Source organism: Episyrphus balteatus, chromosome 3 (genome assembly GCF_945859705.1).
Source record: "Episyrphus balteatus chromosome 3, idEpiBalt1.1, whole genome shotgun sequence".
NCBI lineage: Eukaryota > Metazoa > Arthropoda > Insecta > Diptera > Syrphidae > Episyrphus > Episyrphus balteatus.
The window spans coordinates 25,809,337-25,828,616 of record NC_079136.1 but is presented as its reverse complement, the minus strand read 5'-3'; the positions used below and the strand labels follow the sequence as shown (position 1 = coordinate 25,828,616).

Sequence of the window (19,280 nt, the reverse complement as noted above, 5' to 3'; positions counted from 1 at the left end):
AACCTCCGCAAAGTTCTATGAAGAACCTGGTGATTGCAACAAAATTCTATTTCCTATACATGAACTCATAATATATTTTTGGTCTATAATGTGTAAGTTGGCGTAAAATCACATTATTCATTCAATTAACATCTTTTCTGGCGTTTCGCTGTCAATTTTGTGCGGCTTATGGAGGAATTTCAATTTAATATTTACGAGTAGATTGAGTTGAAAAGTTGTCAGCTTCTATAACGTTTTTGCATTTGATAATCATTTTAAGATAAAGTGGTCTAAAAAATAAGTTTTTCAATTTTTAAAGTCATATGGGAATGGCGAATGGTTTTTTTTTTCATAGAGCGTAGGAGCCAGTGGTTAAAGACTGATTAATGGCTCGAAAAACAAATGGGGGGGAATTTGATATTCTGATATGCTAAAGGACAAGGATAGCTTAGAAAAAATTAAATAAACATAGAGTGGGAATTGAATTTCTAAAGAAAAGTTATTTTTTCATTTATTCAAACACAGAGGGATAAAGTTTGTAAGAAGAAAAAGTTGATAGATATATAGTTCGTTGAACTTGTTTAAATATTTATTATGTGTTTTTCTATCACTTGGTCACATTATTTCGATGAGTTAAGTATAAAAAACATTTAAAAAACGTTTAAAGTTGCCGCTGAGATGATTTAATGGAAGAAGAAAAAATTTCGAATTTACTTGATGAATTTTATGCTTAAAGTCAAATTTCGAGTCATCTTTTCAAGCACATTGGCTGAGAATTTCCCTAATTACATTTTTAATATTTCTTATCTATTCTTAGACTTTGATATTCTGGTTATTTTAACATGTGGCTTATAATGTTTTCCAAATAAGCCCTTTATTTCAAAATACTTATTTCAAAGTTGAGTTTTTAAAATAATTTAACAAGATTAAAAATGTATGCAATAAAATGAATTTCTGGTTATAAGAAAACATATAACGTGATATTGTGGGTACATATAGCCCAGTTTTTTCTACAAATCGTTAGTCATTCATTTTTAACCGACTTCCAAAAAGAAAAGGAGGTTATCAATTACACTGGTCAACGAGGTTTTTGTTACAGACACCAAGATATACTTTTCTATAGGTTTTTTGGGTGCTGAGCTCGAATCCGAAGTCAGAACAATTCTATCACGTCACGTTTTTTGGAATAATCCCGTTAGAAAATCGAAAATGTCGCTTTTTACCAGTTTTTAAGTTTATTTCTTAGCGTTTGGTTATTTGTTTTAACTGTTTCTAAAAGAACTAAATTTTATCTTTCTAAATCCATTTAAATCTTTTAAATATCTCTTTTCTTCTTCGAGAAATCTTAAGTTGAATTCAACGTGTTTGGTAAATCTCGTGTTTTAAACGGATTTAGAAAGAAAAAATTAGTTCTTTTAGAATCCATTACAACCTCGAAAACTACTTAAAAGCGGCAGTTCCGATTTTCTAACGGGTTTATCTCAAAAACATGATCGAATTTTTCTGACTTCGGATTCGAGTTCAACACACCGAAAACCTATAGAAAAGTATACCTTGGTTTCTGTAACAAAAAAAAAAGTTTAATTTTGTTGAACAGTGTTATTTGTATGTATTTTTTTTTTTTTTTGTTACCTCATAACTTTGGACTGGGTGAACCAATTTTGATAATCCTTTTTGTGTTCGAAAGATATTGACTTTGCGGTCTCATTTTGTCCACTTCTGACAATAGTATCCATGAGAAAGTGATAAATCGAATTTCGAAGTCGGTTTTGTTTTTTTTTTTGATAAAAATGATAACACTGGTCGGCAAAAAAACAAACAAAAGTCGTGAGCAAGAACTTTGGAAGGTGATTTTAATTGATTTTAGGGTGCTGAATTCAAAATTGTTTACAGATTTATTCTATCTCGTCTAGTTTTTGAGCTACACTCATTAGTAAAAAACAGGCATTTTGTGGAACGAAATACAGGCCAGCTGATTTTTTCAAATCTGAAAGAGGGGTATTGGAAAAGCTTAATCCTTGTTTTTGGGACGGGAATCCCCTGGCAAAATCCGCCATTTTGAAAAACCCGAATATGTCTATATCTACCAAACTATTGGCTTGATCGATCGAATAAGTTACTTAACCAAAGTTGTAGATAATATAAATATCATTTACATTCAAAGTTTTTCAGCGAGGAAAACACTTTTGAGTTTATGTCGTTTTATTTTTTATTTTTTCGGTTTTTTAATTTATCTCTGGAATTTGGTTAAAAAACCATTCATTTTACGTTCGTTCATCTTAATGTAATTTTTAGCAGTAATTTATAATATTGGGATACAAATAATAGATATTTTTCTCCTCTTTGACATCTCAACCACAAATTTGTATTGCAGGCAATTTATTTTGTGCGATGTGTCTTCTTAAAACCTTAGAATTTAATTTTTCTATTAAATTTGAAAACTATGAATACTACGGACTTGCATATTTATTTTTTCAAATTGTTCCGATGAAGTTAATAAAATGATAGCATTTTTTAATATTTTGTTCGTAAAAACACAAAATTCCCCAAGAATGAGTCCATTACGTAGAAAATTTGAAACAAAATTATTCGGAACACTTTAAAATTAGCAATAAAATTCTCTTTATTTAATTCATTCAATTTAATTTAACAATTTTTTTCATTCAAAACAAGGTTCACCATGAAAAAATCACTTTCCTTTCTACTCGAATCCAAACCAGTGAAATATTAAAAATATTAATATTTTAAATATACAAAACTTTTTAAATAATAAAGAAAAACATTCTCTTGAATATTTTATGGGATTTCATTTATAATCCAATGATTAGAACTCTAAAATACCATATGAAAAGGAGAATTCAATGTGTGTTCAGGTGCATTGTGTATGTTGTGTGGTTTCAACAATTAAAATTTAACACCGACAGAACAGAGGTCGTTCCGGAATTTAAAGTTTTGGAAACAACTTCAAAGGTTACTCTGCAACGCAACGTTTAATTATTATTTTTGCTACAAAAACCATTTTCGGTTGGATTTTCTCGAATTAACAAGTCTGTGTGGTAGGAACTTTCAACTCAAATTAAGTTAGAGTCATTAATTTGACTTATATTTCTAAAAGAAAACTTTTACGTTTGCTATTTTAGTACCTAATCTAAAAGCGAATTATTTATTTATATCGTATTATGTGAATAGCATGATTTAAATAAGACACAATATACAAATTTAAAAATTCGTATCGTAGGTTTTCTGATTCCAGGGTGTTATTTGGAGTTATTCTTTCAAATCTGAAAACGTGTCACAGTCAACAATAAAATCGTCTACAAAATAATAAACGCCTTAAGAATTACAAAAGTGGCCAATAACCGACAAATTTCAACAACTGTTAATTCTCCAATTTTATCCTGGATTTGTGTGCCATTAAGGAAGTAGGCTCTGATATCTTCAAGAAATGAAAAGAAAGAGTTTCATTTGCAGTCATAGGTTGATTTACCATAAAAGCTGGAGGGATAAAATTTCAATTTATGCCTCTCCTCATGTATTAAAAACTCGCATCATAAATGAAACTGGCAGAAAAAGTTATGTGAGAAAGTTCCTGAGAATAAAAATAAAAAATACTTTTTCCAATGACTACAATTTAAATAAATTTGTAACAAACTCAAAAGGTTTCCAATAAACAAAAATTTTGGAGAAATATCATATCATTTGAGTGTATAAACTTGAATTGATACACAGATTCCATGTTTTTTTTTTTTATTCCGAAAAGTCATCTCCCGCTAGCTCTCTGAAAGTTATGAGTTTTAGTTACAGAAATTCATTTCAATTTGAAGCCAATAAAGAATTTCTCAGTTTTTTTTTCGTAAATTTTCAGAAATAGGTAGGTAAAACGTTCTAAATAAGAAGAAAATTTTAAATTTACAAAAAAAATTTCCAAAAGTTACATTATAATGATTTGTTATAACAAGAACAGCAATATTATACCTTAAAATAGGCAATGGGTTGGTTATTTTATTTTTTGTTTTTATTTTTTCAATGTGCTAAGTTGACGAGGACCTCGTGGCTCTTAGTAAAAAATATTCAAGATGAAAATTGTCTCGGTTTCATCTTTCATTAAATAGTCAAAACTAGCGAAACGTTGAAAAATAATGAAATTTTAGCCTTTTTATCAATTTAACTGCAAGTGTTGGATAAAGAACTATAGTTTGATTAAATTTAATTTTTGCAGCTGTTTTTCCTTAAAGGAGAAAAATCATAAAAAAAAAAAGGGAAATCGTTAAATTGTTAGATATCTGTTTTACTTTAATCCTCCGTCAAAATTAGGACAGTTTCAAAGCTTTGGTGCTTTGGAGTACGATTTTTACAAATGTTACGTTATAGTAAAATATTACTTTGCATTAACTTTGAGTTACTAGTACACAAAATTGTTTTAGAAGGTCCTTCACGTACTACCCAATTATTGTTAAAGATCCTTTATTAAATTAGGTAGGGGAAAGGTGCGAACAGTGAGACACCTTTCTTTTAAGTTGGTATATCTTGGCTATAGCTTAACCAAACTTTAAATGCAGGTTAAGGCATATTTTATCGTAATGTTGCAATAAAAGTTGAAGTTAAAGAATGAATGAGAGCATCACATTAGACTACAATGTAGAAAAAGTCAAAACGTCTCACTGTTTGCAAGGGGTGCGATCAGTGAGACTTACGGATAAAACCAAAACAAATTAACGGAATCGTCAAATAATTAAGTAACAAGTATATAATTAATTAATTTATGTTAGTTTAGCCCATTTCTTCAAAAAAGTTCCAAAAAAAGACGAAAAACAAACGAAAGAAAAAACACCACCAAATCATATTGAAATCATGTTAAAAGCATAGATTTTTTTAAATCTATTTCTCACTGTTTGCTTTTTAAGGGGGGAGGGATTTCCCTATTACACCTTTTTCACTATTTTTTTATGAAAAACTGAAAGCACTCATTGAAATTTGGAAAAAGATAAGATATTACTGATATTATCAAGAATTGAAAAAAAAAATTTTGAAATGAAAAAATAACAAAATGGCGGCTCTGGAGCCTTTCAAAGTTGACGCCTCTAGTTTGCGCCGTGCAATGTAACTCAAAAACTAATGAAGCTATCGACTTGAAATTTGAAGCAAATTGCTCCTTAAATCATTGGCCACAACATGAACCTAAAAGTATATTTTTTTTAACTACTTCTTTGTAAAAAAAACATGTTTTTTTTTTTCGTTTTTTTGATTTCTAATTTTTATTTTTCATTTAAAAAAAATAAATTTAGGTTCATGCAATGCGTACTAATATCATCTTTTTGATTTAAGATGATTTCCTGGACCTGTACCTAATATTACCTACAGTAGAATTAGAAATTTTGGAGTAAGGTCTAAAAAATTAATATCAATTCTTTGCCGCCGGGTACAAAGGGGTTAGGTCACAAAATTGCACTTTCCGGGTTTCGATGAAATAAGAATAACCTCTTTTTTCTCTTTTATTTGGTATCAAAAACATAAATTTAGAACAACTCTTTTCTATAAAAATAAGAGCATCAATGCTCAAAAGTTCATCGATTAGCTCAACTTCACATTTTGAGGCAAACTATCAATAATGACTTAACCCCTTTGTACCCGGCGGCAAAGAATTGATATTAATTTTTTAGACCTTACTCCAAAATTTCTAATTGGACTGTAATATTAGCCTTTTTTTAACATCTTTCTACCTGCATGGAATTTAATAGTGGTCTCTGGTTTTACCAACATTTTGTAACCAAATGCAAGAGTTTAGAAATGCATCATAACTCATTTATTATTCATTACACAACGACTGCAAAAGCTTATGAAAATCTCAATACATGTCTAAAAACAAACTCATACACATCCGTATGCATAAATCCCCAATAAATTGTGCATTTGGTAATTGAAAGTCACATTTTAAATTTAAATAAGTTATAACTCTCCACACAGAACCTACTCAATACTTCACGTTCTACGCAAAAAATTACTTTATACTTTATGACGTGTAATTGCAAAAATCAAAATAAAAAAATAATTTTTAATTCTTTGCAGGCATGGTCACCAATGAAAAGTCCATTTGATGTTTTTCCTGAAGGATACAAAGTCCATACGATTTCAGGTAAGAAAAAAAAATTAAATATATTTTAATCCGTATCCAACCATACCTAAAGTACCTCCATATAGCACAAGCAGAGATAAATTTTTAACCGCACAGATACACGCACATACAAATTGGAATTTAATTTTTTTTAAAATAAAAAATACAAAATGCAGCCATGTATGCATTCAACAAGAGGAAAAAATAAAACACCCTCTCGGGACACATGACGGTAATTTTATAGAAAACAATGTGCGTGACACGGTTTTAAATTGGATTTAAGTTTTTGCAACTCTTGTGCATCCTTATGCATTGCATTGGAGTTTTAAAGAGAAGCTTGCAACTTTGCCACTTTTCGTTTTGAGTGGCAAACAATGATAAAGAATTCATCGAAACTATATTTACTTGTTCATAAATGTATATTTTATTGGAGAAATAATTGAAGTAGAAACTTAGGAAAACGATTGTTGTAAGTTTGCTGCTGTTTAAATAGCTTCATTATTGTTAAGTGAATGCATTTGTGGGAATATTTCCTTCCATTAGGAGGGAGACTTTTGAACTATCAAACAGTTATGAGTATAATTATCATTAAGTCGGATGACATTGGAAAGGTTTCATTAAAATATGTAATATTTAGAAATGAGTGGCACATTGGCACATGTTTCCTCTTATACACGTACAAGTACATTACAACTCGAATAAAACTTTAATTTATGAAGAATTAACTTTTTAATTAAATATGGACAAAGGGACAATATACTGATTAAAAACATATTCGTTAAAGGTTGAATTTCTGATATGTTGGGAAGGAACGTGAACACCCACCCAACAATCCGCTTTTGCATTTGAATAATTAAAATGTTTAAATTCAGAAATATATTTTCGTCTGGCATTATAAACTTTCATGGACCTATTTCAAGTTAAAATATGGGTATAGATAATTTAGCAACACATACGAATTCACTTCACAAGCATTTAACTATGTCCTTTATTTTTAGTGTTTATTTAGAAATCTACTGAGAGATTCATGGATTCGATTGAGGTTACTTTTATTTATTTTTGGTACAAATTTAACTAAAAGCTATGTTTTTAAAATATGTATACAGTATATTAGTATGTATATCATTTTTTCGCGCCTTTATTTATGTTCAATAATCGGGCATGTATTTCTTTGAACATGATAAGACAGTCAGACGACATGTGACGTTAGCCGAACGGCACCACTCGTCACAGAAACGACTTCCGCACAAAACCATTTTGTCAAATTCTAACGCAACTAACAATTTTGCCTCTGTAAAGCTTTAAAAGCTGAAACACAATCACGCTTTGCCGTCGATTTTGACAACTGCGAAAAGTTCAACTATAGGAAATCTGTGTATCCTCACACAATGACGCTTTTCTTACGTACGCTTTTTTTGACAAACGTAAGGAAACGTAAGAAAGCGAGCAAAAGTTCAACCAGACTGAACTTTTGCTCGCTTTCTGACATTTAACAGACATAGTTACAGTCACCCACATTATTATTGCGCCAAATGTGAATAAAAAAAAATAAATTATTGCAAAACTACGTGTGTTTTTTAATTTCTCTATATAGATTTTGCACAAAAAAACGACATCGGGATATTTTAAATCAAAACAATTTACGTATTAAAAACAAAAAAAAATTAATGATGTTTTAGACTAAGTTTTATTGTTAAAAACAATATATTTTGATTGGTTTTGTTTTTATAACTATAGGATTAAAGAATAAACAAATTTCTATGCATTTTTTAAACACACTAATATCCTTTTTCATTTTTCCACAATTTAATCAAGATAGAGACTTGGCCCAATAATTTTGTGAGTGACTGTGTTTTTTTATTTGACAGCAGATTTTATGTTGCAATCAGCTGTTCAAAGTCAAAGTGACAGAAGCGCGCTTTGAGGATTTCTCAACGTAACGCAACGAAGCGACGCTCTAAAGCGTGATTGTGTTTCAGCTTTAAAGCTGAAACACAATCACGCTTTGCCGTCGATTTTGACAACTGCGAAAAGTTCAACTATAGAAAATCTGTGTATCCTCACACAATGACGCTTTTCTTACGTACGCTTTTTTTGACAAACGTAAGGAAACGTAAGAAAGCGAGCAAAAGTTCAACCAGACTGAACTTTTGCTCGCTTTCTGACATTTAACAGACATAGTTACAGTCACCCACATTATTATTGCGCCAAATGTGAATAAAAAAAAATAAATTATTGCAAAACTACGTGTGTTTTTTAATTTCTCTATATAGATTTTGCACAAAAAAACGACATCGGGATATTTTAAATCAAAACAATTTACGTATTAAAAACAAAAAAAAATTAATGATGTTTTAGACTGAGTTTTATTGTTAAAAACAATATATTTTGATTGGTTTTGTTTTTATAACTATAGGATTAAAGAATAAACAAATTTCTATGCATTTTTTAAACACATTAATATCCTTTTTCATTTTTCCACAATTAAATCAAGATAAAGACTTGGCCCAATAATTTTGTGAGTGACTGTGTTTTTTTTATTTGACAGCAGATTTTATGTTGCAATCAGCTGTTCAAAGTCAAAGTGACAGAAGCGCGCTTTGAGGATTTCTCAACGTAACGCAACGAAGCGACGCCCTGAAGCGTGATTGTGTTTCAGCTTTTATAGAAGCAAATTCGTTGAGTGGAAATGCCGCAAAAGGTCACTAAAAGATTTGTTCCATCTTGAGGAATTCAAAATAAATTTAAAAAAAATATATATTGAGCAGATCCAAAACGTCATAGTAAGATATTTTATCAAAGACTCATCGACTACCCGACTAACAATTTTACTTCTGTAAAGCTTAATACATGCTTCTTTTGCTTCTATAAAGCTTTATAGAAGCAAAATTGTTAGTTGGGTATTTCACAAAAACAAAAGTGCAATGGCCTGAAGTGCGTTCTTTTCACCGATGTTAACAATAGTTAACAACGAAGAAAAAAAATAACAAAAATAATAAAAAATTATTAAAATTATTCTTATTTTAAGTGGAGTGATTGAATATAATTCAATATAAGTTCAAGTGACCTCAACTCCAAAAATTTATAAAGCGTCTTAGTAAGGGTACGACAGATCTAACTGACTAGCCCACTGTCGTACCTGGGCGAAACGCTTTATAAATTTTTGGACTTGAGGTCACTTAAACTTATATTGAACAATAGTTAACTTTCATCGTTCCTAAATGAGAAATAAGTTACGAAATATAACACTGTGACGTCACAAAATTGTTTCTAAATTCAATGTTAAAGTGTCAAATAGTTACAATTTGTAACTTTTTCCAACTCAGCTTCTGGACTTGAGTTTCAATGTTAATCTGTCAAACACTACTAAATGCGGAAGAGAGGGGAAGATGTGAGAAGAGAATTTTTTGTTTGTTTACATAAATTTAAAATTATTTAATGCATATTTTTGTTTCAATTTGCTTAGAATTCAATTTAAAAGAATTATTTCAGTACCAAATTAATTCTTTCTTGTTTATTCATTCATAAAATTGATCTCAAAAATGTTTGTTTTGACAGATCAACAAAATGTAACACTAGTCGTTCCTAAATAAAAGATGAAATTTTCTAACAAAATCTAACAAAAACAATTTTTTTGATACAACAACCAAAGTTTACTTTATTTAATAAAAGAACGGGCCACTGTTATTAGAGTTGTGGCAACCCATTTACAATGTTCCCATTTTACAATGAGAAATTTATTTTAAAGATACAAATTGAACATTTACTCTTGGAAACAAACCTTATCCAAAAAAATTATTAAAAATTATGACCCTGAACTTTGCCGACAATTTAACTGCTGGTCTTTGGACTTCTGCCACTGCCGTAAAACTCAACTGATTTTCAAAAACTTAACGTCAATCGCTTCGTCTTAATAAATACTCGATACGCCATTTTTTAGTTTTTTTTTTATTTACCGTTTTTACGAAGTTTTGGCCAAAAGAGCCAAAATGCTCAAAAAAAATGTCGTCTAAAACTTCAGACCTCTGCCACTGCCGTAAAACTCAACTGTTTTGAAAAAACTTAACGGCAATCGCTTCGTCTCAACAAATACTCGATACGCCATTTTTTAGTTTTTTTTTGTTTACAGGTTTTACGAAGTTTTGGCCAAAAGAGTCAGAAATTCCCAAAAAAAATATCGTCTAAAACTTCAGACCTCTGCCACTGCCGTAAAACTCAACTGTTTTTCAAAAACTTAACGGCAATCGCTTCGTCTCAACAAATACTCGATACGCCATTTTTTAGTTTTTTTTTATTTACCGTTTTTACGAAGTTTTGGCCAAAAGAGCCAAAATGATCAAAAAAAAATGTCGTCTAAAACTTCAGACCTCTGCCACTGCCGTAAAACTCAACTGTTTTTCAAAAACTTAACGGCAATCGCTTCGTCTCAACAAATACTCGGTACGCCATTTTTTAGTTTTTTTTTATTTACCGTTTTTACGAAGTTTTGGCCAAAAGAGCCAAAATGCTCAAAAAAAAATGTCGTCTAAAACTTCAGACCTCTGCCACTGCCGTAAAACTCAACTGTTTTTCAAAAACTTAACGGCAGTCGCTTCGTCTCAACAAATACTCGATACGCCATTTTTTAGTTTTTTTTCATTTACCGTTTTTACGAAGTTTTGGCCAAAAGAGCCAAAATGCTCAAAAAAAAATGTCGTCTAAAACTTCAGACCTCTGCCACTGCCGTAAAACTCAATTGTTTTTCAAAAACTTAACAACAATCGCTTTGTCTCAACAAATACTCGATACGCCATTTTTTAGTTTTTTTTTATTTGCCGTTTTACGAAGTTTTGGCCAAAAGAGCCAAAATGCTCAAAAAAACGTCGTCTAAAACTTCAAACCTCTGCCACTGCCGTAAAACTCAACTGTTTTTCAAAAACTTAACGGCAGTCGCTTCGTCTCAACAAATACTCGATACGCCATTTTTTAGTTTTTTTTCATTTACCGTTTTTACGAAGTTTTGGCCAAAAGAGCCAAAATGCTCAAAAAAAAAAATGTCGTCTAAATCTTTAGACCTCTGCCACTGCCGTAAAACTCAATTGTTTTTCAAAAACTTAACGACAATCGCTTCGTCTCAACAAATACTCGATACGCCATTTTTTAGTTTTTTTTTATTTACCGTTTTTACGAAGTTTTGGCCAAAAGAGCCAAAATGCTCAAAAAAAAATGTCGTCTAAAACTTCAGACCTCTGCCACTGCCGTAAAACTCAACTGTTTTGAAAAAACTTAACGGCAGTCGCTTCGTCTCAACAAATACTCGATACGCCATTTTTTAGTTTTTTTTCATTTACCGTTTTTACGAAGTTTTGGCCAAAAGAGCCAAAATGCTCAAAAAAAAAATGTCGTCTAAAACTTCAGACCTCTGCCACTGCCGTAAAACTCAATTGTTTTTCAAAAACTTAACGACAATCGCTTCGTCTCAACAAATACTCGATACGCCATTTTTTAGTTTTTTTTTTATTTACCGTTTTTACGAAGTTTTGGCCAAAAGAGCCAAAATGCTCAAAAAAAATGTCGTCTAAAACTTCAGACCTCTGCCACTGCCGTAAAACTCAACTGTTTTTCAAAAACTTAACGGCAATCGCTTCGTCTCAACAAATACTCGATACGCCATTTTTTAGTTTTTTTTCATTTACCGTTTTTACGAAGTTTTGGCCAAAAGAGCCAAAATGATCAAAAAAAAATGTCGTCTAAAACTTCAAACCTCTGCCACTGCCGTAAAACTCAACTGTTTTTCAAAAACTTAACGGCAATCGCTTCGTCTCAACAAATACTCGGTACGCCATTTTTTAGTTTTTTTTTTATTTACCGTTTTTACGAAGTTTTGGCCAAAAGAGCCAAAATGCTCAAAAAAATGTCGTCTAAAACTTCAAACCTCAGCCGGCAGGAATTTGTTTAAGTGAGTGCTCTCTGTATGGGTTTTTAGTTTTTGATATGGTTTAACTTTTTCTGCTTCTTTTGTTTTATGCGTCCATTTTTTTGCATAAATTGCAGATTACCCAATCTGTTCGTCTTCCGATCTCTCCCTGACCACAAACCAAACATCTACCATGTACATTTAATGATTTTTTGACGCACTCAAACTGTAATGTTTTTTTCAAAGAATCAGGCCAAAACTTCGTAAAAACGGCAAATAAAAAAAAAACTAAAAAATGGCGTATGGCGTAAGTTTTTGAAAAACAGTTGAGTTTTACGGCAGTGGCAGAGGTTTGAAGTTTTAGACGACGTTTTTTTGAGCATTTTGGCTCTTTTGGCCAAAACTTCGTAAAAACGGTAAATGAAAAAAAACTAAAAAATGGCGTATCGAGTATTTGTTGAGACGAAGCGATTGCCGTTAAGTTTTTGAAAAACAGTTGAGTTTTACGGCAGTGGCAGAGGTTTGAAGTTTTAGACGACGTTTTTTTGAGCATTTTGGCTCTTTTGGCCAAAACTTCGTAAAACGGCAAATAAAAAAAAACTAAAAAATGGCGTATCGAGTATTTGTTGAGACGAAGCGATTGTCGTTAAGTTTTTGAAAAACAATTGAGTTTTACGGCAGTGGCAGAGGTCTGAAGTTTTAGACGACATTTTTTTTTGAGCATTTTGGCTCTTTTGGCCAAAACTTCGTAAAAACGGTAAATGAAAAAAAACTAAAAAATGGCGTATCGAGTATTTGTTGAGACGAAGCGACTGCCGTTAAGTTTTTGAAAAACAGTTGAGTTTTACGGCAGTGGCAGAGGTCTGAAGTTTTAGACGACATTTTTTTTGAGCATTTTGGCTCTTTTGGCCAAAACTTCGTAAAAACGGTAAATAAAAAAAAAACTAAAAAATGGCGTATCGAGTATTTGTTGAGACGAAGCGATTGTCGTTAAGTTTTTGAAAAACAATTGAGTTTTACGGCAGTGGCAGAGGTCTGAAGATTTAGACGACATTTTTTTTTTTTGAGCATTTTGGCTCTTTTGGCCAAAACTTCGTAAAAATGGTAAATGAAAAAAAACTAAAAAATGGCGTATCGAGTATTTGTTGAGACGAAGCGACTGCCGTTAAGTTTTTGAAAAACAGTTGAGTTTTACGGCAGTGGCAGAGGTCTGAAGTTTTAGACGACATTTTTTTTGAGCATTTTGGCTCTTTTGGCCAAAACTTCGTAAAAACGGTAAATAAAAAAAAAACTAAAAAATGGCGTACCGAGTATTTGTTGAGACGAAGCGATTGCCGTTAAGTTTTTGAAAAACAGTTGAGTTTTACGGCAGTGGCAGAGGTTTGAAGTTTTAGACGACGTTTTTTTGAGCATTTTGGCTCTTTTGGCCAAAACTTCGTAAAAACGGCAAATAAGAAAAAACTAAAAAATGGCGTATCGAGTATTTGTTGAGACGAAGCGATTGCAGTTAAGTTTTTGAAAAACAGTTGAGTTTTACGGCAGTGGCAGAAGTCTGAAGTTTTAGACGATATTTTTTTTGGGAATTTCTGACTCTTTTGGCCAAAACTTCGTAAAACCTGTAAACAAAAAAAAACTAAAAAATGGCGTATCGAGTATTTGTTGAGACGAAGCGATTGCCGTTAAGTTTTTTCAAAACAGTTGAGTTTTACGGCAGTGGCAGAGGTCTGAAGTTTTAGACGACATTTTTTTTGAGCATTTTGGCTCTTTTGGCCAAAACTTCGTAAAAACGGTAAATAAAAAAAAAACTAAAAAATGGCGTATCGAGTATTTGTTGAGACGAAGCGATTGCCGTTAAGTTTTTGAAAAACAGTTGAGTTTTACGGCAGTGGCAGAGGTCTGAAGTTTTAGACGACATTTTTTTAGGGAATTTCTGACTCTTTTGGCCAAAACTTCGTAAAACCTGTAAACAAAAAAAAACTAAAAAATGGCGTATCGAGTATTCATTCAGGCGAAGCGATTGACGTTAAGTTTTTGAAAATCAGTTGAGTTTTACGGCAGTGGCAGAAGTCCAAAGACCAGCAGTTAAATTGTCGGCAAAGTTCAGGGTCATTAAAAATTGGTAACTGTTTTCGTTTATTCGTCGAATTCCTTAAAATAGCTAATGAAAGGCCAAAGACCAAATAGTCAAAAACCTAAAAAATTTGACTATTATGGAAAAAATATTTAATGAAACATTTTGCATTGTTTTTTTTTTTAACGCAAAATTTTTCTTTTTGTAATAACATTTTTTTAATGCAATTTTTTTCATTGCTATAAAGATATTATTTTCAATGCAGATGTTTTTATTGGTTTTTTTTTTTTTAGTTGCAATAAATATTTTTTTAATTTGTAATGGAAGTAAGAAATGAGTTTTTAGAACCCTGCCAAACAAACATTTTATAAATAGGAGGCATAGACGTCTTCCTATTTCAATGGAAAAGGTACAGTTAATTTTCCCAATTACATATACATATAATATGGGGAGGCAAAATTATGACAAAATTGTCCGACTTATGATCTCACTATTTTCTTAAATTTTTATAGAGATAGTTTAAATCAAGTATTTAGAATAATTGAAAGCCATACATTTTTCACAAAAACATACCTGACTACCGGCAAGAAAATTATAGTAGGTATTTCTATATTCCAGTGTCAGATTTGACTCAAAAACTTGACACAGAAAGAACCAAGAACATACAAAGTTGTAAATTATTTACAGCTATTTTCACTACCTACATACATAAATATTAACAATTTTTTTAAATAAATTAAATAATCTTAAAACCTCTTAATTAAATTAGCTGAGCAACTCGTGTGTTAATATGTCTTTTGCCTGAGCATCTCTATTAATTGAGCAGCATTTGAGTCCTGAACCTGATTTGAAACATTATTCAATGGTCATCGTTCAAAATATAAGGTCACAAAGATTAAATGCCTCATTCCTTTTCAGAGAGCCCAATCATTACGTATAATAATGTTTATATATATTTTTTTTCTTGTATCCTTGTGTTCCACAAAGCACCTGTTACGCCTCATATATGAAAATAAATATAGATAAATCATATCGAGGTGAACTTTCCTTATTCTTGCATTCCTTCCTCAATCACATTACACAACACAAACAATATGTCAGATGTGTTGAGTACCGATATATCTAAAAATAAATCCCTCTTCAAAATAAATTGATAACTTTCAATCATATTTTTTTGTATAGTAGATGTAGATCCATACAAACAAAAAATACTTCAGCTCTAGGACTCTTTACAACATCAATATAACACTTCAAAAATATTGTTGAATGTCAACAAATATAATAAGATTCTTAGTTCCTTAGTTTAAATCAAATTATAGGAAACTTTTCTTCCAAATAACTATACACTCATTCTAAAGTTATTGTAACAAAACTATTTTTATATTTGTGTGAATATTACTTTTTTTTTCTAAGAAAGACATACCTATTTCTTTGAACATCAAGTTTCGCGAAATCTTTATCAAACACCAATAAAATTATGGGTACGGTTGGGTCGCATAAAATTGTCAAATTGATGTTGATGCTATAAGCATAAAAGCTTTCAATACAATAGTTATTTTGAAATATTGAGACATTTTGGATTCCGAAGAGTTCAAGAAATTTTCTGGATAAACAAAAGTTTTCGCTTGAAAATTGTTTGCTTTTTAAACATTTTTGACCCTTAAACAACCAAACATACTAGCTAAGTAGGTACTGAGCTACCAATAAAACACGGCTAATATGATTCTAGAAACAAGATTACTATCATGAACAAGATAAGATACTTAAGGTTTTTCACTCAGGATGAGTGGTGTTTTTTCATTCTCACTATAAACTTAAAAGATTACTTCTTTTTGCTCAAGGTGGGAATCGCCTGATTAAACCGGAAGTGCACTTCTGAAACTTTAAATTGAAATACAGAATGAGTGAATGGAGCTGCAAAATTAATTTTTACACAACAAGTTAGCATTTAATTGGCTACAATTTTCGACATCATTTATTATTTTCCTATTTTCATTTGTTAACTTCATCCTCATTTTAGCGGAATTTTTAATAACAAAAAAACTGTTGAGACTTTAAAAACCAAATTTATAGAATTGAAAAGCATTTATAGAGCTACAAATTTGGAGGTCAGCCAAACCTATTATTTTTAATAATCTCAAATTTTGTGCACTTACTTCAGACTTATTTTGACGAAAAGTTCAATAACTCAAAAAATCTTTGAGCTACAAATTCATACCTACAATTAATGATATTAATTTCTTTTGATCCGTCAAAGTAAGGTGTTAATCAATGACTATATGGGCTTATACAAGGTGTCCCTGAATGAGATAATAGTATTTTGAGGGATGATTCTTGGGTATATTATAAGAACAAAATTGTACTACAGTAACTCTCTATCTGCAAAATTGATACTCTTTAGCGATGATTAAGGAAAACGCTTACTTTGGTATGCCTTTACTCATGTTAATGTTAATTATAATTTTTGACTTTGGGCCAGATTTTCTGCGATAAATGTGTAATAAACATGTGTTTTATAAAAGAGATGGCACATTTTTGGGCCCAGTGTGTGCACTAACGAAATTGGTATCAAATGAAAGGTGACGATAAGCACATTACTTGGGTAAAATATTTTCAAATTTGTTAGTGGGGAAATTATAACTCCTAGAGAATAATGATGTACTAGAAAAAGAAAGATTAATATATATCCAATCTATAAAATTTTGCAAGTCGCCCCACAAGACCAAACAATACGCAAACTAAGATTTGTACTTGTGGGATAAACCCCTCTTCAAAACTGCATTCAAACTTAGCTGACGTCATAACTTTTTTCGGATTTTTCCTAATTGACTGAACTATAGTTTTTATTCTTATTAATTAATAGGCATATTTCAGAGCGTTTTTGTGTGTTTTGCTTATTATAAGGTTTTTGTATGATTTATAGAACTGTTTTATATATATAATTAAAGGTAACACATTAAGCTATGTAATAATTGCAAGAAAAAGTACACGTCACCACTGAATATTTTGGTATTTCGTTGTGCCAAAGGCCTCGCTTAAAAAAATCACCTTTTGAGAAGTAAATAACTTATACCTACATATGTATAATTTTTTTAACTTAGAAAAAGATTTTTGATACAATTTATAGACCAGAGAAATACCCTTCATTTTACCAATACCAATATTATATCTGTACATCCATTATTACGCATTCTAAGATTAATTGTTCGAAAAAATAGCTGAAATCTTGATTTTGAAATCCGAAACTTCAAACTCAAATATCTCCAAAACCCCACCAAAATATTTTACCCACGTTATGTCACGTTTCATTTGATAACAATTTCGTTAGTGCGATTGCGCACTAGACTGATTCAAAAAAAAAATTTATTTTTTTTTTGTTCAAAGCATTGTTGAAAATATTGTTGGAAATGACGAAAAAAAAATACTGTAAAAGTTTCAACCCTTAATGTTAACATTTAGTACCGCCGCGCCGCATCGCAAATTTCTATTTCCCATACGATTTGTATGGGAAAGATTGTGTATTTGTGTTTAGAATTTTTTATCTTTTTAATGGTTCATCAAAAAGGCTAGATTTAATCATTTTCTTGTATAAAATTGAACGCTCTACAAAATTGCATTTATAAAATTTAAAAAAAAACGGACGCGAAAAATTAATTAAAATAATTTTTAGTTGAAAAAATGAATAATTCGAATTTACTGAAGAAATCTAATATGATAGTATTAGGGGTTTGAGAGTTATATAAAAGGATCTGTGAAACCAAAACACAACATAGAATACAAATATTCGAAAATTTTGTCAAATTTTTTGAAAAACCTAAAAATTTCGTCAAAAAATCGGAAAAAAATGAGAAAAAATTACTTTTTATATTTTAAAGTTGAATAACTTCGAAACGCGGGGGTAAATAAAAAAAATTAAGAAAAGCTTTTTTGTAGAGCGGACAATTTTATAAAAGAAAATGATTTTGTCAAGACTTTTGGATGAACCATTAAAAAGATAAAAAATTCTAAACACAAATACACAATCTTTCCCATACAAATCGTATGGGAAATAGAAATTTGCGATGCGGCGGTACTAAATGTTAACATTAAGGGCTGAAACTTTTACAGTATTTTTTTTTCGTCATTTCCAACAATATTTTCAACAATGCTTTGAACAAAAAAAAAAATTTTTTTTTTGAATCAGTCTAATGCGCACACTGGGCCCAAGCTCCATAGAAAAATGTGCCATCTCCTTTATACTTATCAAGAAATCAATAATGAACATAAAAGTTATTATTAATTAACAAGTTTGCCAGAAAAACTCATTGATTTAATGATATTTAGGAAAACCTGCACCAGGTAAAATCTTTATCTTGTATAGCTCTGAGGTTGTTGGGTCAGACGAATGACGCATCATTTGCTTTAAGAATGAACACTCTACCTCTTCTTCACGCCATTGTAGCTGAATATTGACCTCATTATGGCAACTGTTGAAGTTCATTTTCAGGATAGAATATACGATATCTTCCATGTTTTGCAGTTGATCGGCTAAAATATTCACCCTATTGCGATTTAAAACTATTAATTGATAGTTGATAAAAATAAAATTTCTATAACTATCTTATAACTTAATTAACAAAGAATGATGCCAAATTAAAATGTAATCGGACAATTCCATTACAGAGTTGACCAGCTTTCTTTTAATTATTGTTGCCTTTTTTTTATTTTAATAAGACAAAAGTTACAATATTATATGGACGAGATTTGAAAAAAAAAGAAGGCCATCCAGGTAGTATTACGCAGCCCATTGTAATATTGATCTTAAACATTTTTCTTAAGCACCAAATCAACACTGGTCTTCAAGAGGTAGCAAATATTAATAAAATTTAGTGCATTTTATATTAAAAGCGTTAAACAACATCTGCCTAACAAAGTCTATTCAGCTTCCTTGAAACCGTTTCCAAATCAGCAATTAAAACAAAAAACATTCCTATTTATTTTTGAAGCCATATAAAATACCCTTAAAGAAATGATTTATAAACATTTAAAGAGAGTGAAAAGAAGAAGAAAATAACACAGAATCTCCGCTGCAGATATTTTCAATTGAAACTTTTTCTTTTGTTCGGTAGGGCTAAAACTTTTTGTAGCCAAACACAAAACTCGTGAAAGAAACTCTTTTGAATAGAAACCCATTCATAAAGAATAATTTCAAATCGCATATCAAAAGTCAGTCTGTACGTGCA

At 30.7% G+C, this 19,280-nt stretch overlaps 1 protein-coding gene across 1 annotated transcript in view; it reads left to right on the top strand.

Moving 5' to 3' along the window:
• LOC129915440 (corticotropin-releasing factor-binding protein) overlaps window positions 1-19,280 on the top strand; it is a 59,215-nt gene that overhangs the window by 31,816 nt on the left and 8,119 nt on the right. The window contains exon 2 of the mRNA XM_055994982.1: window positions 6,046-6,112. Within this exon, the coding sequence (XP_055850957.1) occupies window positions 6,046-6,112 (67 nt within the window). The remainder of the gene's footprint in view (window positions 1-6,045; window positions 6,113-19,280) is intronic.